The 27,172-nt window shown below is 42.4% G+C and overlaps 1 protein-coding gene across 3 annotated transcripts in view; it reads right to left on the reverse strand.

The window, feature by feature from the left end:
• Window positions 1-27,172, reverse strand: part of LOC119164934 (complement C3) — an 84,532-nt gene that overhangs the window by 5,697 nt on the left and 51,663 nt on the right. For 2 of the 3 annotated variants that reach the window (XM_075873349.1, XM_075873350.1), the window contains 12 exons: window positions 20,493-20,658; window positions 19,097-19,272; window positions 17,760-17,918; window positions 16,695-16,805; window positions 15,209-15,314; window positions 12,364-12,439; window positions 11,176-11,263; window positions 9,409-9,480; window positions 8,622-8,727; window positions 4,496-4,585; window positions 3,536-3,640; window positions 1,480-1,563 (listed from right to left, as the gene is read on the reverse strand). In XM_075873349.1, the coding sequence (XP_075729464.1) occupies window positions 1,480-1,563; window positions 3,536-3,640; window positions 4,496-4,585; window positions 8,622-8,727; window positions 9,409-9,480; window positions 11,176-11,263; window positions 12,364-12,439; window positions 15,209-15,314; window positions 16,695-16,805; window positions 17,760-17,918; window positions 19,097-19,272; window positions 20,493-20,658 (1,339 nt within the window). Of the gene's footprint in view, window positions 1-1,479; window positions 1,564-3,535; window positions 3,641-4,495; window positions 4,586-8,621; window positions 8,728-9,408; window positions 9,481-11,175; window positions 11,264-12,363; window positions 12,440-14,517; window positions 15,123-15,208; window positions 15,315-16,694; window positions 16,806-17,759; window positions 17,919-19,096; window positions 19,273-20,492; window positions 20,659-27,172 lie in introns of those variants that run through there. The other variant, XM_075873351.1, reaches the window with a different exon arrangement.

Raw genomic sequence — 27,172 nt, forward strand, 5'->3', positions numbered from 1 at the left:
ATTGTTGGATTGAACAAGCTATGGTGCACGTTTATTATTGTCGGTGAAAAATTTTCGCCATTGGGACTATACCGAGGACACGTAGCCTATGTAACCCATTTTGACACTCATATAAGGCAAAAACATTGTGGTTGTGCAAGACACCTAGAGGTTGTACAACATGATAGTGGCACGACATGCTATACTATCGGCGTCCGGCAGCACGACATTACGCTGCCACTGTGTGTACCAGAATACTGCACCTGCAAAAACTCTCCACTATTTTTCAAGTTTAAAGTGGGTCTTTACTTTCTTTGTCAAAAAGTAGGGGACGGGACTAACAGCCGCACAAGCGGCCTGAGAAGGGTCCCGACTCTCCGGTACATGGCAGTGCAGTGAACATTCATAGATATATATGCAATCGAAGACTTAAAATACTTTAGGTAATCAAAGTTGAAAATTATAAAATAGTTAAAATAAGCAGTAGCTACACTTTAGCTAAAAGCACATTGCTTAACACATTAGAAACAGACTAAAGCAGAGGGTAAATTCAATCCTGTGTGCTGTGTAATTCTGTGGGGATCTTGCCCATAAAGTAACGCTTGATATCTTCATTAGATGTGACAGAAGGATCGAAGTCATTATTGAAAAGTAGATTGAATCGTTTAGGCACAGTGTAACTCAATGACTCTGTACAACCGTATGCCCTAGGGGTGGGTACAGCCCACCGTTCCCTGGATCTGGTATCCTTGATAGACCTTTTTTCTTTCAGCTTTGCTGAAGTGAGAATGTAGTTTTATTTCTTTTTCAGGAAACAATGGTACATCAATGTGAACCTGCAATCAAATAAATACTGGCATAATGTTGTATTTAGAAAAAAAGTTCAACCATAGAATAAATTTGAAGTATATTTGCTATGTAATAGATGGCTCTCTCGTAGAAAATTTGCAACCTTTTTAAAATTTGTGATACCAGTGGTAAACCAGACAATACTGCAATATTCAAAATGAGTAGCTACCAAAGAATTGTACAGTTTAACTTTAACAGCAAACATGCGTCACGCTCTTCCTATGACACCAACAGTGCTAGACATTTTTTATCATATGTATTTCGTTTACTCACTCCAGGTGAAATGTTCTGAAAAAAAAAAATATATCACCAAGAATTTTTACGCTGGTCACGAACTCTATCAAGTCTTTATCCAGATGCACGATCAATCGTTGGGATACTGTTTTCTCTCTGGGTCGATATAAAATTGCTTTTGTTTTCCATGAATTTATTATTAGGCGGTTCATGTCTGCCCAAGTCTTGATGCTCTTTAGAACCTCACTGGTTGCGTCTTCAAATACACTTTCAACTGTTCCGGGAATAAATACGGTTGTATCGACAGTGTACGCGTCAAACTATGATCATCTCACAAAGTGTGATCATCTCAATTGTGCTAAGCTAACACTGCCTTGCACGAAACGCTGCACGAGTACGTATAGTCATGCTCGTTACCTTCTTTGAGCACCGTGTTCACACGTAGTTGTACGTGACGGAAGCCATTAAGGACGCTGTTCCCAGATACACTTCCAATCCACACTGCATGTAAAGAGGGAGGAGAAGCAGTGAATACAGATATTCTCGTATGTCGCCACGTCTCTACCGAGACATTTCGTATGCCATTCCAGCAGTTCCCTGCATGTTTTCTTACAAAATGCAGACTACGGAATGCTACATGTTTTAAGCACGACTTCATACGTTTCTGTGGGAGCCTTACGGAAACATGTGGGATTTTTCAAAATGTCACACGGAACGTATTAGTTGGGCTTGAAAGAAACATTCTCCTACTGTGACTAATATTAACCAGAAAATATAGCATGTTTTACATCAGGTAAGTAATGCTGTACCTGTAAAAAGTGTTACGTTGCGTTGGTGACCAGATACTTTGTGTTATTTTGCTTAGATTGCAAATTGGTAGGTTCAAAAGCAAGCAGTGATTTTAAATGCGAAGCATTTCTTAGTGAACTTCAGCGACTTTGAGCGTATCTATCTATCTAGCCGCTTACGACTTTTAGCTTTCCTGGCCGTTTTGATAATGGTATCAATGCCAAACTTGGTATGGCATAACATGACTGTATAAAAAACATATTTGACAAGTCGTAACATGAAAATCATGATGTCATGCATGTCATGATTTACATTTCATGGTGCTGCAGCTCTTGCAGTGGTTTCGTTCACATGGCACGTTGCAAAGCTTGTATGGTATGACATGATTGCATGGCGAACACGAAATGAAACTTCATTCAATATTTACGCTGAAGGTGATGCGTGAGATCTTTGTTTAATTTGAAATGTTTAATGCATGCATCTTGTTTCCCGAACTTGTCAAATGTTTAAATGCTACTTATATAGGGTTATGCATCAGTTCTTTTTCATTTGTTTATCATGAATTTGAGTGATTAGAATTTAAGTATATACAGCAATGTGCTTTGTGGGCATTTACAGGTGTTACAGGTGTTACATCTGTTCTGAACTGATCACGACGTCAATCATTATACACGTTTCTTTTACGAGTTCATTGAACGCACAAGTCAGTTGTAGCTATGCAGGGATGCCACCCCTGTTCCAAATGCGCCAAATTTGATTGACTGCATCATCGTGATAAAACTGATGCAAATTGTGACAGAAGTCACTATGCTGAAAGCGCTACTTCTTCTACCTTGCTGATGTAACAAAGACCTCCCTCCCCCACCTCCAAATACTGCTGATGCCCATGCGTTGAGGTGCTTTTGTATGTCATGGCATTTTACTGTAGCTTCTCCTGATTAGCATCAATACTATATAGATTTGCAGCAGGAGCTCTGCATATTGGAGACTACATAGCTGTATTTAAATTGTTAGTTCATATTACGCAGTATTATTGATCTAATATTCTGTTTTTTTGCTTTTGTCAAAAAAGATAGCTGAATAGGTCATTCCACAACATCCGTTTGCGCGACGGCTTTACATTTGCGTAATAAAAAAAATAATGAATGCTCTGGAAGGAATTCATTGTTTAACTCGATTTCCTTCCACGAGATTTACAAGAAATTAGACAATTATGAAATTCTCTTCAAGAGTTCATAACAATTATTCAGGTGTCCGAGTTTAAATGCAACTTGCTTCTCCAATGTACTTCCTTAAAAAAAAAAACTATAGCTGCTCCAGCATGCTTATACAAGCAAAATGAGCTGTTACACAGTCATTGGATATCTAAAACGTTTCAAGATAATATTTTTTTTGCAGCAGAAACAGCTACAAATAAGAAGTCTGTGGTCGCATCACCCGCTATGAATCCTACTTGTCTTATTTTTCATTCATAAATATTTCAATAAAGTAAGAGTTGGTGACAGAATTTATAAGGCCCGTAATAAGGAAGTGTAATAATTTCATGTGAAGTGCTGAACCACCAGTCAACCATTTATAGACATTTATACAGCTTGTACATGAATGCATAGTAACTTAACAAGCAGCTTTCCTTTATCTTGTTTTGACGATAAATAGAGAGTAAAATGAAGGAATAAATGCTCACCAAAATCATGCTCCTTGCAGGCTATCTCTAGCAGAATTTGTCTCTTTATTTGTTCTGGTATCACACTTGTGACATTGAGGAAAGGATGTCTTCGCGGACATTCAGCTGCAGAAAAGAAAATAACATCAAGGTTTTTAAAGCATGGCAAATAAATGATTTTGTTATCATTATGTTGTAAAAATGACCATTGGAAAACCAAAAGTGGTCACATTGGTTTATACGAATAACACAATGCAATAACATAATTTTTCCTGCTAGCATGGCTGGCGTCTATGTACATACACTTCTGTTTCGTTTTCCAGTGCTTCTTTGAGTGCATCCTGCTGAGCTTGTCAATGCCTTAGACCACCCATAATTTCTGGCAATGGTAGAATTTATATCTTGGGAGAAGTCCTTAAGGAGTACAAACTTGCATAGCAGGCCAAGCTGATCTGCTTGTGTTGCGACCCTAGCATTTGTCCAATCTGTCCAACTTTCGTCCAATCTGGCTACCCCATTATAAGTCCCATTTAAGAAGAATAAAGTTTGTGCCTCCCCTTAATCTGCCAACAGTACACTGTAGCCCTACTAGCGCAATAGGAATCACAATAGAAAACATCGATCACTTTTCATCCCCCCCACTAAAGGTCATGACACGTGTTCACGTACCTTCTGCTCCCCATGTCCCCTATGCCTGTGTAGCTTTAAGCGCACATTCGTCCGAAAGAAAAGACAGAAATGGCTTAATACTTTCAACAAATCCCGGTGACTCCGCACGTTCATCGCGATTTAGAAAAAAAAATCTGTGGCGATCAATCATTGAGGCACTAATCTCTAATAGCGAGGCCATTCGATGATTACTTGAAAACGTGGTTTCAGATTTGGCAACTTCTTCTCAAGCTTCGTTATCAGCTGAAATCAAGTTCAACATTTACAACTAGGCAGCACAAGAGAGCTGTCAAGTCTTGAATGAGTGCTTACCTTCTATGCATTGACACTTATTTCCTGTGCAGGCCACCTTTAGTAGGGGACTAGTCGCTTCAAGTCCGTAAAATTGGGTGCACGAGCGGGCTGTCGAAAAAGAACATAGCCCGGTCACATGGCTTGCAAAACATGGTTTGCAGTGTCATAATATGTGCTGCGCGGGCGCGAAACAGAAACTAAAAAAACGACAATAGTGTGCCGTGCGGTGGCGAAGAGGATGTGATGTGTGCGTGTATGTGCCGGGCGGTGCCTACGAGGAAGACGACAGCTCGTGAGGCGCGGGCTCGAGCGTGCGTGACCCGTGCCTTCGGCAGTGCGCGAGGTACGTCGTTCGAGGCAGGACTACCTCGTTGGGCGTCTGGCCCATAGGTACGACCCAGGCCACGTCGCGACACTCGTACTAGCCGAGTGGACAGCTCAGCCTCCGCTAGACGACCGGTCTAGGAGAGCTGGCGCCTGGTTCCTGAACCTGTCCTTGTCCCGCTGGTCGTGGAGAGCTGGCGCCGGGTGCCTGAACCTGCCCTTGCGCCGCTGTTCCAGGAGGGCTGGCGTGGGTTTCCGAGGCGGACTACAGGTGCTCAAGGGCACAACTCCCTGCCGCCGGAACACGTGAGTCGTCGGCTCCAGTTCGTCGACAGTGGCGCTGAGCCACTGGAGTTCGACGCGGCGACCCTGCGTCTCCCGACTTCGTCACTGCAGGTGACGACGCCGCCCAACGTCGACTTCGCCACTGAATGTTGCCGACGGGGCATCAACGACGGCCCAGGCTACTACCCCGACGACCTGAACTGTAGGCCGAACGTTCTACTTATTCATTTAGTTTAGCCGCGTGTTTTTGTGTTAGGAACTTCGTAATGTGTGGGTTGTCCATGGGTGAAGGGTACAATAGAAGTTGGACGTGTGTTTGTGCACTGGCGTGCTGTCTGATTCTTTCTGGAGCGGTCCTGCCCCAATAACATCACATGCAGGTATACACCACCACTCACTACTTGTTCCCAATATATTCTGCTTTAATTCCGATAACAATTACATAGATAATCCTGGCTGGCGGTGCTTTTGCCGACGGCGTCAATTTACCATCGCCGTCATGCCTCGAATATATATATATATATATAGAATGCCGTACAGATTCGAACATGCTTTTCTCGCTCTGCAGCGTGTCACACTATATGACTCGTTCACGAAAGCGTGTGCCCTTCTGCGTATTAAGAGTGAGCTATTTAGATACACCATTAACCGCTGGTCGCACGCCAACCTGGGGGCACTTCAGTGTGCTCTCAGGATTATCGGCGAGATGGCGTAAAATCGCGCTTTAGAGGTTGACGCCTCGGTCGATGCAATGCGGGCGCTCGTCTAACACCTGTACCTTGCCCTGCAGAGCGTGGTCGACCACGCGTGTGTGTATATCTCGTGATGGAATGCATTGTGCGTCTTGTGTTTTCACCAGCAAGTTTGTGTGTAGATTCCTGAGCGCATGAAAACCAGTCACTTCGCCCACTGCAATGGCATGGTTTGCAAAAGAAGCACGCTGCTCAAACACAGCGACATAATATTTGTGGGATTTGTTAGTTAATGCCCGTCCTGTGTATACCTATGCGCACATTTCGTGCGCCCTTCTTTGTGTTTGAGCTGTGCCCTTTAAGTGTGGAGCTGTGAACGTTGTTGGTTCACGCTCGTCCTGCAAGTGCACTTTTCACGCGTGTTTTGTGCTTGAGCAGCGCTTTGCAACTTTCGAGCTGCTTGCTGTGCTTAGTGTGGCAATCCAATTTGTTGCAATCACATTCATTGCTTCGCCCTTGCGGCGAAACTCGGCTTTGCTGCCGAAGCCGAGAAAGACTACTCATTTAATTGTAATTGCGATACGGCAATCGCACAAATAATTTTATAGTAGATACGACAAAGTGTATAAAGTGGCACATTTCTGCATTTTACATGTGCAATAACCAGTTCTACTTACATTAATCAATTTAGTTCACTCAGATGGTTAAGCATGTTCAGTACTATAATAGAAGGGAGCATCAAATCTGTTCTGTTCTAATTGCTTTGCTGTGTAGAGGTTGAGGTTTATATTGCCTCGGCTACTCCATATCAATAAGTTCTGCTGCAAAAAAAGAATAATACTGGACAGTACCCAAAGATGAACAATCCGAAAAAAAAAATAATAGCACACTGAAACCAGTTCAAATATCATGCCAATGCACAGTTTGCTTGCAGCAGTTCACACTAACATAAACTGTTCACACACGCACCTCCATTTTCTACTGCCAGCGTGTGCCCCAACACATTTCATATATATAAATTCCTGGCTGTCTATCAAAGGCGCTTATTCAGTCCGGTCTCGTCTAAAAAGCCTGTCAGGAAGATGTTTGCCTTCTTATGAAGATGCATCTCAGCCCATGGTCTGAGTAATTTCTTTAATGTGAGGGGTTGTCTGTCCAAACTTGATAATTTGTTCCTGAATTTTTCCCATTGATTCGCCTATTTAATGTACTCTAAAAGAATATGGCAAACCTTTTCTTTTGCATGACCACAATGGCATTCGGGGGAGTTGGATTGATGTATTTTGAGCAGAAATCTGTTTGTGTATGCTACTTCCAATCAAAATTTGTGGATTAATGTCTCTAAGCATCAAATCATCATTGTGGGCACCAGTGGCGTACCAGGAAAGCGAGCTTACGGAAGCTCAAGTCACTTACTGAAGGGTGTGTAAATAGAACCTTCCTCTTTCTCTCTGTCAGCAAAGTTTCTGTTTAACCTTCTGGTTAAACCGTACCGCCGCAGTGGTACAGTGGCTACGGCACTGTACCACTGTGGCGGGGCTCGCCATATGGAGGTGTGGCCCTATATGGTATCGAATGAAGGGAAAAGCATAGCAATTCAGCCAACACGTGAATTATGGACAGTATACGTATTTGCCTAAACATATTTACACTCTACAAAATTCACGAATTGAAGTCGAGTGACCGGTTCGTACTGCACAACACAATAAAAAGAAAAAGGGGAAAGAGTACTTGGTGCTTACTCAAGTCCGTGATCACAACGCTCCACCCTCCACAATTTTCGAGATAGAGCAAGAGTTCCTTATTTTTCGTTATTAGTCACTCGAGCTTAGGAGGAGGAGAGGTTGAGGAAAAAAAAAAGACGCTACTTCTGCAGCCCCAATTGGAAGTGCAGCTTGCTGCTCCGCCAAAACGAAGTGGACGCGCGGCTTGCGCATTCATCATGGGGGCGCCAGGAGTATAGTATGGGTAGTTTGACGTTCCGAAACTGTGATGATTATGAGTGGCACCGTAGTGGAGGACTCCAGAAATTTCAAACATCTGGTGTTTTTTAACGTGCACTGACATCGCACAGTACACGGGCCTTTCACCATTTCGCTTCCATCGAAATGCAACCACTGTGACAGGGATCGAACCCGCGACCTTCAGTTCAGCACCCGAGCACCCTAGCCATTTATCCGCCAAGGTGGATTGTTTTAGGAGCCTCTTGTGGACTAGGATGAACACCACATCATTAAGGAGGTCTTCTATTCACAGCTTCACCGTGAAATTATATACAAAGATGAATTATATTGCTGCTATAAAGGCCAGTAAACAACCCCGAGCTCCAAAAGTTATCAAGAATAATTTTTGCATTTGTGTTTTGTGAACATGCTGAAGCAAGAATTTTGCGAATACATGCTATATTAAGGAAGTTACAGTGGTCAGAAATTCGATTTCATCTAGTTTCAAATTTTCGCACGGCCAAGCCACCCTTCTCCATCACAGGGAAGGGAAAGCAAAGACCGTCATCGTGACTGGTTTACGTCAATCGACGAGCTGCGTGCTACGTCAAGTCACCGATACGTGACTTTGCATCACTGCACGTGAAATGAGGATTGGTCAGGCGTATAGGAAAGGAGCGCGGGAATCGTTTTTTTGATTGGAGGCTCTGCGTGGCGTGCAGTGCCTAAAACGGGATCGCCGCGGTCTATCATACGAATCGCCGAGCTGATTTGGGGGGGCATAAAATAAAAAGTCGGAGCCTGTGGAGTGGACCTTTAAAAACATATGCGTTCTATTCTATTGACTCAGGTCATGGCGCCTCCATGTGTGTGCCACGTAACGAAAACAAAGAAACTCACAGGGGTCGCTGTAGTCGTAGACTTTCACCGCAGCCGACTGGATGTTGTGAACGACGTGCTTGCGTTCTGTCCTAAATTGCACGCAACTTGCTGCTTCCCTCGGAATCTGTGGATCAACAACAACAGCAAAAAAAGCAGTTCCTAGAGGGCCACCACACTAGGGGAAAACCCAAGAAAGAAATGTAAAAACATAAAAAAGAAATTTAAAATGTAATGATGACTATGACCTCCAGCCATAGTCACCGCTTTCTCTTCTACAAGGAATATGTGTTTCAAAAAATTGTTCACCGATTTAGAGTGCTTCATACTCTACTACGAGAGAGCATAAAGTCGTCCCAGATACAGTCGTAACTTCGCCTTAATGCATCTGTTGAATATGGTTATTGTGATTTCCATGACTTTTGCATCTAACTTAAACAAGAAAGAAACAATTTATTTCTTGTATTCAATTAGCATTGAATACAATAATACGAATGAGCATATTGTTTAATGTATTAATAAAATTACCATATTTTTCTGCTCCTATGGGAGATACACAAGTCTAAACTAGAGACATAGCGTTGAACATGAAGCTACAGTATATGGAACGAGTTAACATACATGACTACATAGTATTTCATAATGTTAGCAATCTGCTTAGGCTTCAATACACATTTTCACAACTATAGAAGAAAAAGCGTCAATTACATAATCACTAAAAAAAGCACCTGCAACCTTATCCTTATATAAGCACTCGTTCACAATGCAAATTTGATTTAAAGCTTGGCAAATATAGTCAAAGGCTTACCTGATTAAAATACAGGATTACTTTTTTCTCGGTGACAAGATATTTGTACAGATGCAAGTTGCTATTTATTGCCTGCGAGACGAAAAATCATAGTTTTGTCATTCTCAGATAATGCATCACAAAACACGTGTAACTAGACATGTATATACATCCAAAGCATGTTTAACTATGCAATGTAACTATATAGCCCTGCCGTGTGGGCGAATGGCATCAGTGTCGTCAATTTCTTAACCAGTCTCGCCTGTGGGGGCAAATATTGGAGGCCGAGTTTCGCAAGCAATCTATGTTGCCGTACGCGCTCGCCCCTAATGCGTCCACTCTTGACAGAAAAGTGGAGTGTCAAGAGTCAATGTATTGCACCTGTGAAAGTGTCACGGCTACAGTTGCAATGGCAATACAAGCAAAAATGGGTGGAAAAGTCATAGCTTCGCCGAAGGAGCAATTCAATGAATGTGATAGCATCCGATCAGAATGTTATACAAAGTATATAGCTAGCAGAAGTCCACTGTAGCATCTACACTATAACTCCACAAAACGCCACCACAAGGACATACGACGAACGCGGTGAGCGAAGTGAGCTTCGTACTATCACTTCATCACAAACCTAGTGGAGAGATCGGTACGTACGAAGGAGTAAGCAGTCTTCTGACGCATGCAAAGACTAGGGCATGCTACTGCACCCTACCAGGCAAAGAACGGAGCCGTGCGGCTGCCACTCCGCATCATGGGCTTTTCCAGTGATGAAAGACAGCCGGAACGTTACCTCTTCGCTAGATAAGTGTTTGTCGACTGCGCTCACACGTTACATGCAACGCGTGAGGTGACGTTATCTTTTGAACTTTATGGGGAACATCACGACAGCAAGGACGCCGACGGCAATAACTCTGAAAATATTCCCATTAATGCTATCGCAATAGAGAATTATGCACAGCCTCAACTCTCTTTATGTCATGAAAGCTGATTAAACAATAGAGCTGGTGATATCAGCGCACCTTTCTTTGCTTCGCTTTCCCCAACGTTTGGCGCGTCCTTCATTTTCCTCTCTCAACCAGCAGCACCTTTGCTAGAGCACGCACTACGGTTGGTCGAATCCTTTCACCGGCACAGCCAATCACAATCCTGCTCTTTTCCACCGTACCTTCGCCTTTGTTCTCCTCCTCTCTAGCCAGCTTCAAATTCTCCACGTCGCTACCCTTCCTCTACTAGGCTCAACTCGCTACACCAGGCTTCGCTCTCAGCCACATAGTTTTACCCATGCTCGCCCTCTCGTCGGGCTTCACTCTTGCAGATAGGCTGGAAAGTTCGAATGACGGATCTCTAAGGATCTACATCCACCTAAAGCAGCTCCGCCGTAACAAAGTATTTTGTACGTAGCATTCACAGCAATTTCGATTGGCCACACCTGCTGCAAAAGCACACGTATGGCCTCAAAAGGATGCTGCCTAGGCAGCGCTACCATGTCATTGCATGCTCTCCATATATAATTTCAATACCTGCATTGGAAACAATGGGAAGTATGAGGCCTGTAAGATCACCTGCCTAAATCTGATGCACAAAGCAGGATTGTTTCTAAAGTTTGCCTTCTTCGAAGTGTTATGGCCATGGGTGGGAGACGTGCAGGCACAGCTTTGAAAAACTTTAGAAAGTATGCCGTAAGTACAGCTATAGACTAATATCCAAATGTCAAACAAGTAAATGAAGCGTTCATTGGTTTAGTGTACATGTGTAAATAGATAAAAAGAGAAATGAAATAAAACCGCTCCTCACCGTATCCAAGTCTTCGACCACCGGATCGAAGCCACTGAGCAGTCCAACTTCTATGACGGCTGCATTGGAGTCCGACTCGCCAATATACCTAAGGCAAGACATTCAGTTACTTCACATGGTTCCTAAGACAGGCACACGTACAAAAATTGACAACTTTTCCGTAAAGTTGAGGTAATGAATGCGATAGAAACAAAGGAGAATGTTATGCCAAGTAAGACTAGCAGCTAAGCCCTTCAGCAGCCAACAAGGTTCAATTCAACAAAACGTTAGCGTAAGGAAATGCTGTCGATGCAGCTAGTCAAGCTCCCTTAACGCGTAAATTGCTTAAACGCACACTATGCGATGAGAACACTGCACGTACAAAGGTATGAGCCATAAGCTGATCTCTGCCAACATTGAGCGTGCGCAACTACGCCTTGCTGTCGCGCCCCGCCGCAACCGTACCTTGCTGTTGACATATGGCACGCGCAACCGGGCCCTACGCAGCTCCTGTCGAAGCCACACAGCCCCGCATCCAGGAATTCTTATTGTTCTTTTGCATTATGGAAAACAGCCGGCGCGTATTCACTCTACTTCAGCTATCCTTGCACTGGCTATTCTTGCGCGCTCTGATTAGCCCATAGAACATAGGACGCGCGGGGAGGTGTTATCAACCATGCCGTTTATACCGAACCCCAGGATGACGCCGACATTGATGGTAACAATAAGCCTGGAGTGTTGATAGAGTTGCTATCGCAACAAAGATATGGTGATAACCAGACAGTGATTTTTGCATGTCATCAAAAGCTACGCTCATGATAACTACCTTTCGCACAGATGTTAATGAGGACGAGCTAAATTGGCTCCTGGGTCTCACGAAAGATGTGGTCTGAGACACCAAGTCTTCTACACTTCACTGCAGCCGTATTCTGAAGGTTTTAAGTTCCCCACTGACGTTCAGAAGTTTTCAGAAAAGGACAATTCTAATTAAACCACCATCACAGGTTTTGTAGACCTCTCGTGTGCCTGGGCCATCGAACTGTATGTATTCTAGAAATACATCCCCATCATGGTCGAACTAATCGCACCCATCGCAAGGCAGGGGCGTTGCCTATACTCTATGGTGCCAATCAACCCAGTCCTGTGTTTGCGTAGGCCACATAATCCCTGCAAACGTCTTAATCACAGATATGCATAAATGTTGCTTACTGCGAGCACACTTCGATGTCGTAGACTAGCTTGCTCTGCTGTGGCTGGTTTGATGATCTAGTGGTGCGATGGTGCTCTGTCAGTGAATGAAAAGGGAAAAAAACACCAATGAGGCAACTTGAACAAAAACAAAGCATTTCTTCCATCGCCTGCTTTTTGAGACCTGAAGTGATTTTGTCTGGTGTAAACATGACCTTTCATAGGCTCATTGCAACGCTCAGAGTCTATGCCATCATGTGTGTTCCGAACTTCGTTAAGTTTTAACACTTTGTTGTGAAGAGATGTTGCTGCTAACCAATAGGATAACCAGAGATTTTTTACCAGTTGGTGGAATAAGGGGGGGGGGGTAAAAATACTTTAAGTTTGTGCGTCCATTCTTGTGCGCTAGTACGTTTCCAGATATGAGATTTACATCTCGCATTACAAGTAATCATTTACTTCTGATTAACTACATTTCCTCATGTTTTGTAACATAATTGATTCCTTCTTGAATATTACATTCAGGGTAACTCAATTACATTTTTTTGCAATTGAACACTTGTAATCAATTGCTTTTGCTTTCTAAAATAAAGTTGATGCCAGTCTTCTACGGCTGTTCAGTTAAAGTTCCGAAAACTATGCGACTACGACATCTCTGTATTGAGCCAGATCTTGCCAGCCAAAGGGGGTGGGGTGGTGGTTTTTCATTGCTTCATTTTATCACGTCATCTTTCTGTTGCTTTGATGCGTGCCTTGAAAAAGGCCTCGCCTTCGAACTAATAAATAAGTTGCGAGTTCAGCGCTGTGTCTGTGGGTTCCTTATGTCTTTCTTCTATTTGCACTGGTAAATCTATCTTAGTCATAAATCGACTCACCGAAGCAGCAGTTTTAGCAATCTACCTTTCCGTAATTTCCGAGTCGCTTTTCTGGAGTTGTATTTGACAACTACAATTATATGTATTTTATAGGAAATAATTGTGATGGATTACCTATTTTTGTAATATGTACAATCTTGTAAAGTAATGTAGAACTGAAAAAAAATTTTCGAAAGGAAGGGGGGAGCATTGAATCATCTGGACACTCCTCCTCTTCTCCCTGGCTACTCCAGTGCAGCAGACTGCCGAACGCTATGACTGTTCGTAGGCAGATGAGCCTCTGACAGGCTTTTCGTCTTTTGACTTGCTAAAAAACCCCTATTTTAAGTGAAAAAAAAATATTCATGTCACAATAGAGATACAGCATAACTGATTAATGACAACAATATAGAATGAATATGTCTGCCAGTAGGTATTTCACTTTCTTGTAACCTACCAGTGGTAATGACGACCAAGTATCATGCTACAAAAATAAACGAATGCTCAAGCAACACGAGCGCTCGCGCTCTATGACGTTCTTTTTGTCTATCGTCTAAAACGCACCCTAAATTAGTTACAGAAGAATGGTGGTGGATTCTTCCAGTTTTTTTTTAACTGGATGCACAATATATATTATGCGCCTGAAACATAAAAAATTCCTTGCATGTGTCGGCAAAAATAAAAAAACTACTCGGGTACTCGGAGTACGTTCGTGGTTAAGCTCTCATTTATTATTGCAGTGCACGTAATGCCAATATGCTCATTGCACCAATAGAGGCCAAGAGAGAGAGCGAATTTATTAGAACGCCGAGAGGTCGGTCAGGGCTTGTGTGCTCTGCCTTGCTCCTCAGCACAGAGGAAAAAAAAAAATGAAAGAAAAGAGTGATAAAGACGTTGATGGAGACAGAAATAAGTGATGTGCGTGTTCAATAACCACGTAAAACAGTGGTCTTCTTAAAGACTACGGCATCAAGTCAAGTACCCTTGAAAAAAATCTATACATGCTCTTGTAGCAGTCGTTGATGCTGTCTGGTTGCACATTGTGGTCAATAGGTTAGCTTCGCTTGAAGTGCTAAAAGTGATGCCGACCAATCTTGAAGCCAGTGTCTTCCATTGGGACACGTAGAGAAGACACTCGTACAATAAATGATGGTTGACAGTTTCAACCACTTGGCAGCGCCTGCAGCTCAGGCCAATAAGACGCGTGCAGCGTCGAGTGAAGGTGACGTGTAGTCAAATCCAGTGCAGCAGACTAGCGTGGTGTCGTTTTATTTTAGCCGGCAGTTGAAAAGCCATGTAAATTGTTTGTTTTTCCGCAGGTGCCTATGCCGATTGTCCGAGTTGGACCATTGAGCAGTTGTGGACTTTCACATAAGCGATCTCAACTAGACGGTCACGTTACTTCGTGAGCTTATAGTTTTTAATGACTGTTCCCGATGTTTCCGTGTATCCACCCACGTACATGGTATACTCTATATCCGTCTACTTCATATTCGGTGTCTTGCTACTCGCTTAATTCAATCCCCTTGCCACCCCAACGTCCCTTCTTTCTCTTTAGGTACATTGTATGAAAAAAACACTCCTTTTATTGACCCCTTTACCATTCCTGTTAATGTATTCCCCGTTTTCGCTCTTTGTCTTCTAATTTTCATATTGATGCAAAAATTGAATAAATGTTTTAAAATGTTTGTGAGCAATACTTACCAACTTGCTAATTTTCAATGAGAACAAAAAGTATGAAAGTTTTGTAAAGTTTACCTTGTAATAAGAGTTATTGGGAGAATATATTCGCTGCCATTATAACTAGTATATTAAACTTGAAGCGAACTTGTGAAATGTCATTGTACGAGCATGTAATCAGTGAGCAACCACTTCATGGGTACGCCTTACCATTTAGAGAAAAAGGAAAATTGGCAGAATGTCGTTCTGAAGTAAAAAAAAAGCGAAAATGACATGTAATTCATCCAAATATTTCTTTTCTGCATATAAATGCCACATGGAAATGAATTTACCTCGCTTAAATCCAAGAAGATCATCCAAGAGCTCTTGCGGAAAATCGACCGGTTCATTGCTCTTCGGTTTGGGCTTGTGGACGTCAGCGTGCACGGTTATGTTAAACTGCATGTGAAGGTGCAAACGTAATGCAGCACAATTGATTTATTGCAGTTATGTTACGACGACACATACACAGCCAAACAAACGCCACAAAGGCAGGATTAAGGATTTCATCATGATTGCATTCGCCCAACAACAGGAACAACAAACATTTCCGAGATGATGCAAAGAAACCGCAAAACAAGTGAAAATGCCATTGTGATTTCTCTCCTTCACGTCCATAGATTTTGTGAAAGTGCCATTCATAATATAGGGCAGGCTCAGAGCCCACCCTATGGAAACCTGACCCAATAATAACTTGGGGGTTTTGCGTCCTAAAACTACGATATTATTGACGCCGTAGTGGTGGGCTCTGAAAATTCCAACCACCCACGGTTCTTCGACGTGCCTCACCGTGGTGGTCTAGTGGCTAAGGTACTCGGCTGCTGACCCACAGGTCACAGGATCAAATCCCGGCTGCGGCGGCTACATTTCCGATGAAGGCGAAAATGTTGTAGGCTAGTGTGCTCAAATTTGGGTGCACATTAAAGAACCCCAGGTAGTCGGAATTTACGGAGCCCTCCACTACGGCGTCTCTCAAATCATATGGTGGTTTTGAGATGTTAAAACCCACATATCAATCAATCTTCAACGTGCACCGAATCGAAGCATGCACATCTTTAGCATTATGCCTGCTTACAAATGAAGCCGCCTTGGCCAGGATTCTATTCGGTGATATGGGTGCCCGCGATTGAGCACCAAAGCCACTAGACTGCTATGGCGGGTGGTCGGTGCTCAGGACCCGCCCAGTCATTGTTGAAAACCCTGAGCACGGCTATGCCAGAGCATAGACCAAGAATGACATCAAGTACACCAGAAAGGTCGCTGGTAGCTGAAGGAATGTAAAAAAGGGGCATCACGTCCCCTACGTAATGAAGTGAAAGCAACTCACTCCACTTTGCCCTCGTTATGATTCTGCACAACGAGTTTTAACAATGGAGCTGATTAGGCTAATGTTGAGCCTGTCATTTTTTCACTAAGCTTGGTGGATATACGTACCACGAAAAGCCAAGAAACTCCTAGCACAGCCTAGCCTTGCATAATGTAGTAGGAGCAAAAGGAGGAGAGGAGGGAACATAGAAAGCGATAAAGAAAAATGAAAGAAAGAAGAAGAAAGAAGTACGTAAAGATAGGAAAAGGATGATGACAGAAAAAAAATGAAGAGCGACTACAGTCAGCTTTTGACAGGTGGTGATGCCAGCTTTCCGCACTGCTTCCCAGATTCGACTCGTGAACCATCTTTAATTTTTTTGTCTTCCATTTTATAGGGAGGATGTATTATCGTACGGTTAGTCCTGTCAGCCGCGGTCTCCATCTGAACCGTTTCGAAGAGAAACAACTTACCTTGCATAACAGTTCTGGTGGCATAAGAACATTGTATTTCATTCTAATGGAAAGGAGCCCACTTCCAGTTCCGTTTGCTGTCACCAGGAGCGTCCCCGACATGTCATGAATCTGCAGACCAAATGACGTGACAGCCAAATTTTGACGCATGTCGTAAGCTGTTGTTACCTTCACCACTTAAATTACAACCTACTGACAATTTAACGTTCCGGCACATAGCTGTCGTTATGAAATTTGAGAAAGCGTAGACAAGCTTTCATGACCACTATTTCAATGCATTTAAATGAGCGGCTGTGTAAGACATTTGCCTACATGCAGTTAAAATGACAGATTGTATGTCTCGGTTTAGCATTAATTCAGCAACAAAAAGCAACCACCTTTGCGTTATTGTGTACTGTATCGTACATTCTCGAATTCTTCAAACAAAAAACCCTAATTTATTTGCAAAAGTGTAGTCATTTACGTAATTCTGCAATACTAGCACGCTGGGGAAACGAACAAGTAAGGTGTAGTTGTCCATCACAACAGTAATTACTCAATTATGCTAATACGGGAGAATGAGATTTTAGATTTTTACGAGGATATGTTACAACAGCAAAGTTTTGCCAACAATGTCACTTTGATAAATTTTCTTAAAAGTTCCTATATATATATATATATATATATATATATATATATATATATATATATATATATTCCTGCTGACGAGTGAGGTAGGCTTGCCCCCCCACTCACGAAAGAATTGGTATGTCACTGTCTGTGGGCAGAAGCGGCTGTAGCGTCATCTAGTTACAGGAGTGTAAAGAGAAAGATTTCGACATTTCCACTCCGAAGTCGTAAGCAACACTGTAAACATTAAAGTTTTAAATAGGTTTAGTTCATTGTTGTTGCTTGATGAGAGAACGTGATGAAAAAAGACGACAATGCCTGGCACACAGCGGTTTCCACAACTCTGGTTACTTAGTATTCTATCAGCTCTAATGCCTGCTCACAAAAATAAAATTATGTAAAAATATTAGTTTAGGGACAATCTAAGGGGCCAATATGATTTATTAGGGTACTCACATCCAGCTGTTGGTGCTCCGCTGCATTTTCGGGCGTTATTTGAATGCTTTTGTAGAATTCCTGCTGTCCTCTCATCGTGACGTTGCACATGAGGTCTACGTACCGCTTGGAAGACGTCAAGTCGAACTCCATTAACGCCTGGAGGGACACCGCACTGTCCTGAAACAATGATTCAGGTAGCTTGAGATCCCTGCTTTGGCTTCTGTGTGGCAGCAGGCATAACTTCAGTAACGGGCATGTCTTTCAATGTCGCATTCAAAGTGAGCACAGCATTCGAGTCTGTGGCGGCACGGCGGCACCAACATGCAAAGAAGCTGCACAAATAAAATACCCCTCTAATTTGATCGATTAATAATAAAAGCGTTAAGAATGAATTCTTGCATGCCTCATCCAGCAAGAAAGATCACCGTTGGCGTGGGCAGCATCACTCAGGCTACCACACGACATCATCGCGACGTCAAAGATTGCCTTAATTTTCAATGTAATCTGGACGTGACGTAACATGAAGACGTCATCACATGACATTGTCTCTTGCTCGAAGGTGGGCCGATCATGGAGGCAGTGCAAAGCTAGGTGACGTGTGGAGTGCTTGCTATGCCTTCGATCCTGGATGCAATGGGAAACCTTGTTTCCCATTGCTTACGGGATTGGAGGCATAGCATCCAGGATCGGAGGAGAAGCTTCGGAAGGGGGCGGAGTGGAATGAATACATATACCGAGAAGATAAATAAACAAGATTTCTTTCGCCTTTGGGTCATCTCAGGTGAATGCATAAGGATCCCTGTGAGTGTTAATCTTCATCCATAGGTCACTGCTGCAATGAGGCTGTCATCGTGATAGCATGCACATTGTCGCAAAGGGGCTCTGAACGCAGCTGTACTTTCCAAGCACCGACGTGAGAAGGGTTAATATGGGTTAACAACCCTTGTTTATGGCACCCTTGCAGTGACACAGGTTAATAAGCATCAGACGCAAGCGACTTCGTTCTTTTTAAAGCGTGGTCAATATATTTATATGTTGCTGTTGTACACAACAGAATTACAAAGTGTGTACAGAATCTCATCTCCCAGTAGGGAATGGAAGGGATTAAAAACGCCACACACGTGTCAGTTGGGGCCTAATGGCTGAACTGAAAAAAGATGCAAATAAATTAGAACAGAGTATCACCGCAATGTTTAACGGGTCACATAACTTTGAAGGAACATTGTTTTAATTGTATGCTACAGTGAGTTCGTGCAAAATGATATTTTGGAGAAGTGTAAAGGAATGTTTGAGCATACAGAAAAAGAGTGCACTTATTTATTTATTTATTTGCCAAAGCATGAAAGCAAACTCACATGTCTCAGAGAGGAAGTGCTGGCCGATGGACGATTGGCGTTGAGCCAGTTCGCGAGGCTTTGGATAGTGTCAGTGTCGTTGCTGCGTACGGCCAGTAGAGCAAGGAGAGCATAACTCGTGCCCTCAACAGTTTTGGAAGACTTGTCTGTGCCCGTACTTCGAGCATTTGGCAGAACTAAAATAGTGAAAGCCGAATAATGTACGAGATTGAATATTCAAGGGATATCGAAAGAGATATCATGTTCGTCACTATGCATGATAATTCATTTGCTGCTGTCAAGCTGTTATAATCTTTACAAAATGTCCCGTTTGTCATTATCTTAAAGACATATTGCAATGAGCACACCTGAAAATTTAATTTTGACAGCGCAGCAATCATACATATATTCCCACATAGACGTCAAGGTAGGTGTACACAAGAAGGGAAGGGGCACCGAGGAACGGCCACCCCATTTATTCATCAAACGTGGGTCGCCACTTTTGCCCCATTTCTGTATCCAGATGTACCTATCACATCATCTTTTAGAACGTAAGGTGGTGACTATGCATGTTTTTTTACATTAATGGTGACAGAAGTCTCCTTATGGTGCGTTCAATGAACTATTTACTTCCGACAAACCAATGGCCAGCACTAGAATGTCATTAGAAGCACATAATCATTTCATTTACATTTTTTTTCTGACTTGACAAACAGAAGTGGCCAACAAACGGCCGACACATTTTTCATCGCTGTCAGTGCACTGCGTTAATTGTTTGTACATAGTCTTTTTGTTTTTTTTTTCAGACAAAAATTTGCCCAAATAAGAAGTTTTGTCTTGAACAAGCCAACTGCTATCTTCCCCCTTGTCACGACTCTATGACAATATAGGAGGTTTCATGACAAGAAACAACTCTGACAACAGAAATTCTCATCGAGAAAGGCTAATATGACCTGGTTCTGACTGATATTGCCGATGAAGTGTATATACTTGTACAAACAAAATACCCGCCCATGTTAGCCAACGCCAACTGCTGTCAGTCTTTCTTGTTGCCATTTGTCCATGCTGTTTCTTTTTGTTTAGGTTATGAAGCCAAGCAAACAAGCTAAAATTCATACCTCTTTAATATAATGGTACAGCACATGTGACATGCCAGCCTGAGTGTCATTAGTGTCATTTATCTTCATTTACTTTTGTTCTTTACTGCATATGTGTGCACATCAATCAAGCTACGACACTATCTCCGTAAAACACAAGGACTAAAAAAATCAGTTGAAGCCAATCGATTTCACAGCTCTGAATGTACATTTATGTTTTCTTGCAGTTTTTGCAACACTCCAATTCTAGAATGAGTGTTTTTATTTTCTCATTCATAGACTGCAAGCTCGATAGTAAATGAGTAGCACAGAACACTTACGAGGATCGTCGACAAGCATTGCACTGAGTAACCTCTGTGCAAGGTGTCCTTCACCAAGATTCCAGGCCACGGCATAGGCCGCGAGCGCGAATGCGTGGCCATTCCTCGTTTGTTGACGACTGGCCATCAAAAACCTTGTATCAACGTACAGGTGATTAAGCACCTCCTGAAGGTGAACACAGTACACGCACCAGACTGTGACTCATGCAGCGGTTAAGAGCCAGCAGGAGGCGTGCTGTCTCTGTGTAATCAGTATACAGCGTCACACGCACCCTTAGTGCTAGCACCGTAAAGCCTTCGACAGTACGCCAGTATAATACTCAAATGAATGATTAAACTTCTCTTTTTGGCCAGTGATGATTTTCATTGCGAGTCGGTATCTCTGCGGAGATGTGGCAACACCGAATGTGGTCACGTGGGAGCAGGGCACTGCATTGTCTTCACACTCGCACAATTCCCTTCTAAGCTGCAGCTCGGTTTGAGGGCCCGTTTTGCAGCGTGATAGACCACATTATTCCTCAAGAAGCAAGTATATAACAGCTGAACCTTACCAGTGCTTATCTACAGAGCCGAACCAAGTGGGCTAACAATGAGGGTTTAACTACTATTGAGAACAATGCTGTGAGCAATGGAAAAGAATATTGTAAGTGTAACTCTAAGGAACAAGAAAGGAGTAGAGTGGGGCAGAGAAAAAATATGTGTTAAGAGCACTTTAGCCGTAATTAGTAAAAATAAATGCACATAGACTGCACGTGTAGTGCGAAAGCATCATCCTAATCATTATCATAATCATCATCAGCCTGACTACGTCCACTGCAGGCCAAAGGCCCTCTCCCGTGTTCCGCATTCAACTCAGTCATGTGCTTGCCGCTGTCATTTTATACCCACAAACTTCTTACTTTCATCTGCTCACCTAACCTTCTGTCTACCCCTAACCTGCTTGTCTTCTCTGGGAATCCAGCTAGTTACACTTAATGACCAGGGGTTATCTTCCGAGGTCGTACAACAACTTCGAAAGAGAACAGCGCTTCGAGTTAGGTAATAGTGCACTAGAGCTTGTAAAAGACTATGTCTACTTAGGACAGGTAATAACCGCGGAGTTGAACCAAAAGATTGAAGCGACTAGAAAAGAATGGGGTGGAGCACATGTGGCAAGCACGCTCGAATGATGACAGGTAGATTGCCACTATCCCCCAAGAGGAAGGTATACAACAGCTGCATCTTGCCGGCAATTAGCTGCGGAGCAGTGACTTGAAGACTTACAAAGAGGGTTCAGCTTAAATTAAGGACGACGCAGTGAGAAATGGAAAGGAAAATGGTAGGTGTAACCTTAAGGTACAAGAAGAGAGCAGAGTGGATCAGGGAACAAACCGGGCTTGAGGATATCATAGTTGAAATCAAGAAGAGAAAATGGGCATGGGCCGGGCATGTAGCACGTTGACAGGAAGGCAATATAGCAACTGGCTTTTAAGACTGACTTTCTTGACTCCAGGAGAAATTACGTGCGTGGAAAGGACGCAGAAAGTTGAGTGGGCAGATGAGATTAAATAGCTTAGCGGGGATAACTTGGCCACCGGAACCATATGACCTGGTTGATTGGTGGTACATGAAAAAAATTCTTGCCCGGCTATGGCTATATGCTGGCTTATGATGACAATGACGACATGAAGACCAAGCTAGCTGCACTAAGCTTCGAAACGTCCGAATGCCTTGCTCCCACGTGACTGAATATTGCCAGATTAAAAGAGCAACCTGCTGTGGATATGGAATTAATTAAATGAAGCTAGCAATTTAGTATAATGTGTAATTGTAAATGCCAATAAACAATAACGAGAACATAAAAATAGAGAATCGAACTAAAATTGTCATTTATTGTGAGATTGGTTCAATGGGAAAATTTGACGTTCTTCAAGAATTTAGCTCCAGCCTACCCAGATGTGCCACTGCAGTTTGCAATTTTCATCCCCTTTATTGTTTGAGTGATGTGTTATATATACGCCTAAGATAGTCACAGTCTTTGCCACCCTTCTTGAAGCATCTAGCTACCAAGGAATGTGATTTTTTTTTGTTGTGTGAGAGGACCTGCTAGTATGCTGCAATTTACTGTGAATATTGCGAGTTGAAGCAACTATGGTCAGTTACGACTTAATAAAGCACATCAATCCTGCCCAATGCCGCGGCTGTCCCTAGAAAAAAAAAAAAAAAAACTCGCTCAAATCATCCATCTAGTAGCGCTTACTCATTTTTGTGAAGTCAAAGAATACTTATGTGTTTCATATAGGCGACTTCCCCTATGGGCCTACCTTCCCAAGAAACACGAAATGTCGTATAAATTTCTCAAAACGACTAGAAAGGTATGTGGACATCTAGGTATAATATTTGACGTTGAATAAACGTTTTTCAAAGGAAGTTTTTTAAAGACGTTGAGAAAACGTTCTTTACAAGAACTCTTTTTCAACACGTTTACTAAAAGTTATTCTCTGGAGCCTTTGGTAGAATTCAAGGATGAAGTCTCAATTGTCCATGCAATATATGCAGGGTGTTTTCTACGTTTCTTTTTTTAATATCAAAATAATATTCGCTTAGCATATTTATGTAGTATATATTTTTAGTTATTTTTTACATAATTAAATGTAATAATTGAGCTCTCTAGTCGGCATTAAGAAATTAAGATGCGCAAATGCAGTGTGTGCCTGCACAGCTAGAGCAATTTTACTTATCTGGACGTGCTTGCCCGCCACTCAGTCGCCTCTTGAAGGAGCGGGTTTGGGTCGATTTTTCTCATGTTTTAAAAGTCTGCTTGCGCTTTGTGTTTGGGTTTTGTGTTTTGCCAGTGCCGCCGATTACGAAGATGTGCTATACTCAAGCGAAGATGTGTGGGTTCCTATCCTGGAGCACTCGCCAGGTATGTACCACACTGCGGCAAGGTTCTGTTTGGCGTTGCATAAATCAGTTGCCAGATTTAGAGGTGGTTATTGCCAGACTGCCGCCAAATTTGGCGGAAAAGTTTGTCCCCACAGTTGCAATTTTTTCGTGAGGGTTTGGTGTTGTCCGCAGTGCATTTGGCGAGTGGCCGCAAGTGGCCGCGAGTGCCCGCGAGTGGCCAGTGCATTTCACGAAATGGCCAGCGACCCTTGCCGAGCCCGGCCAGGGACGCTGGCCATTTTAATTAACGAAATGATCTGCGCCTTGGAGACGTTGAGACGCGTTCTCTTACTCTGTGTGCTTTTGTGCAATTGAGAGATCGTGTCTCTGAGTTAGGGAAGCAACGAGGCGTCGTCCGCCATGCATTTTGCAAGTGCGTGTGCGATGAACTTGTTCGCGAGTGCATGAGTGGCGCTGGCAATCTTAATTGACGAAATGAACCGCGCCTTGCAGAAGTCGAGACGCCCCACCACACTGCTGCTGTCGGCGCTTTGTTATCACTGCGTTCACCACGTTTTTCCTACCATGTGCACGATAAGTGAGCTTTTGTTTACCTGAGGACCCAGCTTTTCCTTAGTACTTCAGCAGCGTAAAGGCAAAGTTGTGCAAAGTTAAGTGCGGACAAGTTTTTTCTTTTGTGTAGAGTGCGAAGGATGCACGCGTAGCGGGAATTCGGTGGCAGAATCGAGCAAAGTTGTGGTGACTCTCCGCCTCTGTTGGCAGTGGTGTTGGAAAGGACCCCTCCTTGCGAGTGAACACTATTTTTATTTTTGTTTATTAATTCTGGGATGTTTTTAGGCTGCAGGCATTGATGCCTGTTCATATTGCGCGCTATTGAGGTGAACGTGTTTGAGGCAGTTTCATCTGCTGTACGTTCCATTTTAAACAGCTACAGTATCGTTTTACGTTATAACTACTATCAGCGAATTTTTTTCCTCGCGAGTGGCCGAATGTATGCTGGTGTGTGTATCCGCGCTGGCACGCGTCTTTATAAACTACCGTGATACTCGAGCTGACGGGTGTTCGTGTGCAGCATGTTGCATTGTCTTAGGTAGGGCTCGCAAAGGTTGCACTTGCACTTAAGTGTTCATGCAGCTCGTTTAGTAAAATTTCAACTTTCGGTATACACCAGCGACATAGGTTGCCTCATGCGGCCTTAATCCGTGCATTTTAAGCCATTTGTTTATCCTGAACTGTATTTTAAGACGAATATTTCATGGCTAAATGTGGCCAAATTGCTGTACCTTACTGTGCAAGCACTAATTCAGTCATTAGTTCACGCGTTCGAGCACCATCCATTTTACTCTGCTTGTTTCCACTATGTTTGTATTTTGTTTTGGTTTAATAAATATTTCATGCATCTCGCTCAACCTTGGTGTTGAAACTTTGCTAAACACTTTACGTGTACGAACATTAAGAATAGTTTATAGCACCACATCCAATAAAATTTTCTGATTAATGATTAATGACAAGCTTAACAGTATATTGGATAAAGCAAACTTTCTAGGCATGCGCCACAGATGTTGACGGAATCTGTGGTGTGTGCAGAATGAATATTTTATTTATCACTCAAAACTTCTGATAATATTATTATTTTATCATATTATATTATAAATCATGGTAAGCATGCATAAGTCATGCACATATTGCTGTTGAAATGTAAAATTTGACACCGTATTTATTTCGAAATAATAAATATAGACTGCAAGTTTTCAAGCTATTGGCACTGAAGGAATTATAAAAATTCGGAAATCAGTTTCATCAAATCTTATTGCTTAATCGCGGTCAATAGCTTCCAAGATTCTGGTTCCCAGAGATTGTTGTAGAAGCTTGGATGCTTTATTGGGATGGTGTGTGGTTCAAGGTGGGTGCCTCATATGTGTGTACGTGTTTTTTTTTTTCGCATTGACTGCCTGTGGTGCTTGAGTGAGGGGTACTGCCATTTTAGCCAACCAGAATCATTGAAACTGATGAACATAGTTTGGTAGCACACAATAGTAATTTATTGACACCAATTGATGACATTAAAGTCATAATTGTCCCAGTGCGAGCAGCCTGAAAAATGCTACATAGGTTGTATTTGAAGTCAAACTTGTGTTCAATAATATAGGTTACCTGCAATGAATAATTAATGAAGGTGCATACCATCATGTATGTATTGTGGTATCATTGAATTTGCTTTCAATGCACTATGCACGAGCGCAATTCAAGCATGGTTTTGACACATCTGCAATGTGGAAATTGCATTTTCTTTCATAAGGTTGCAACTGTGTTCGCGAAGAACATCAAGAAAGTTTTGCTTGTAACATCTCCAGTTTGTGTACATCCTGCTTGTTTTGAAACACATTGTTCCAAATAATTTTAAATATACTGACAAATTCAGTTTTTTCTAAAAGACACATGTCACTCATGTCACTAAATTGTTTTTTCAATGTTTCCATCGCAGTCTATGCATGCACCTGGTACGAACTGAGTGTGAAAAAATTCCAGACAAGCCTGTCATCAATGGTGGCTCGTGGAAAGTTGGTTACTGAATGTACAGAAGCTGCGCATGGCTTCTGTTTTTTATGAAAAGGGATCTTCCCTGAGTCACCTGGTTGCTGTATTCAAGTAGCTCGCATATTCAGGATGTTCAATATTAAGCCACTTGTTTTTTTTTTTTAAGTCAGTGCAGTAAGTTGTGTGTGTAAAAGCCATCTCTCCAGTTAGCTAAGTGTTCAGGGGAACATAATGTACAACAATAATTATCACTGTCAGCCGTGCCCTTGAATAATATTCAATAATGAACTTATTTGTGACTGTAGCAGGCAGCTATGCACGTATTAAAAGTTTCAGCCAGTCACATTTCTATGTAGGTCCAATAAATTCTGGCATGACTGTGCTCAGATGTACTGCTGGAAAGTTTAGTTGAGGCTAGTATCATTATGCATGCAGGACAGTGAGCACTAGCACACAGCTACTACTTGCTGAGGTGCCACATATAATCTGACCATGGGTCGAAGCCATAGACAAGCATTATAATAGTTACCTTATTACTGCCGGCTGGTAATAGCAAGCACCGCCTGCTCGTTCCACCAGAGAGTAATGTTTTGCTGATCCTAACTGCTTTGCATGCGTAATCATAAAAAGCACAATAAACTTCCGAGTAGAATATCTCAGAGCATAGGCAGGCTCAAAGAATTTTTCCAAGTGGGAAAAGTTGTGTATAAACACGACTGCCACAAACTGCTCTATGCAAACATACCCATTTACTATAGGCACTAAAATTTCGGTATTCTTAGTTGATTGGGCAGCTGACAGCATTATTGTCTTGCTTTGTGTCCCCATGGACACATAACTTATCTGCAAAGGCAATTTCTGTTCTTAGGGCTGAACTTTATTACAAGCACAAAGCACATCTCTGAATGTGTCAGTGCTTCTTTCTAAGGTTTTATGTCATGTTTAATTTTTGCATAATCTGCAGTTAGTCACTTAAAATTGAACTTTTTACATTGCAATAAGGCAGTAGCCGATCAATGGTTTTATTTTCATTGTAATACTGACTAAATATTTTGTTTTAATGTATTTGTAACCTTATTTCATTGTCTTCTCGAATTTTAATGCCATAAGTACAATCAAGTGATTTTATACTGTCATACTTAATCATAGCTAACTTTGCCAATACCTAAATATGTGTGATATATTACAGTGATACCTAACCATGTTTAACATTGTTAATGATGACTTACAGAAGGCATTCTGGAATACGGTAGCGT

Source organism: Rhipicephalus microplus, chromosome 9, assembly GCF_043290135.1.
Source record: "Rhipicephalus microplus isolate Deutch F79 chromosome 9, USDA_Rmic, whole genome shotgun sequence".
In the NCBI taxonomy this organism is placed as follows: Eukaryota; Metazoa; Arthropoda; class Arachnida; order Ixodida; family Ixodidae; genus Rhipicephalus; species Rhipicephalus microplus.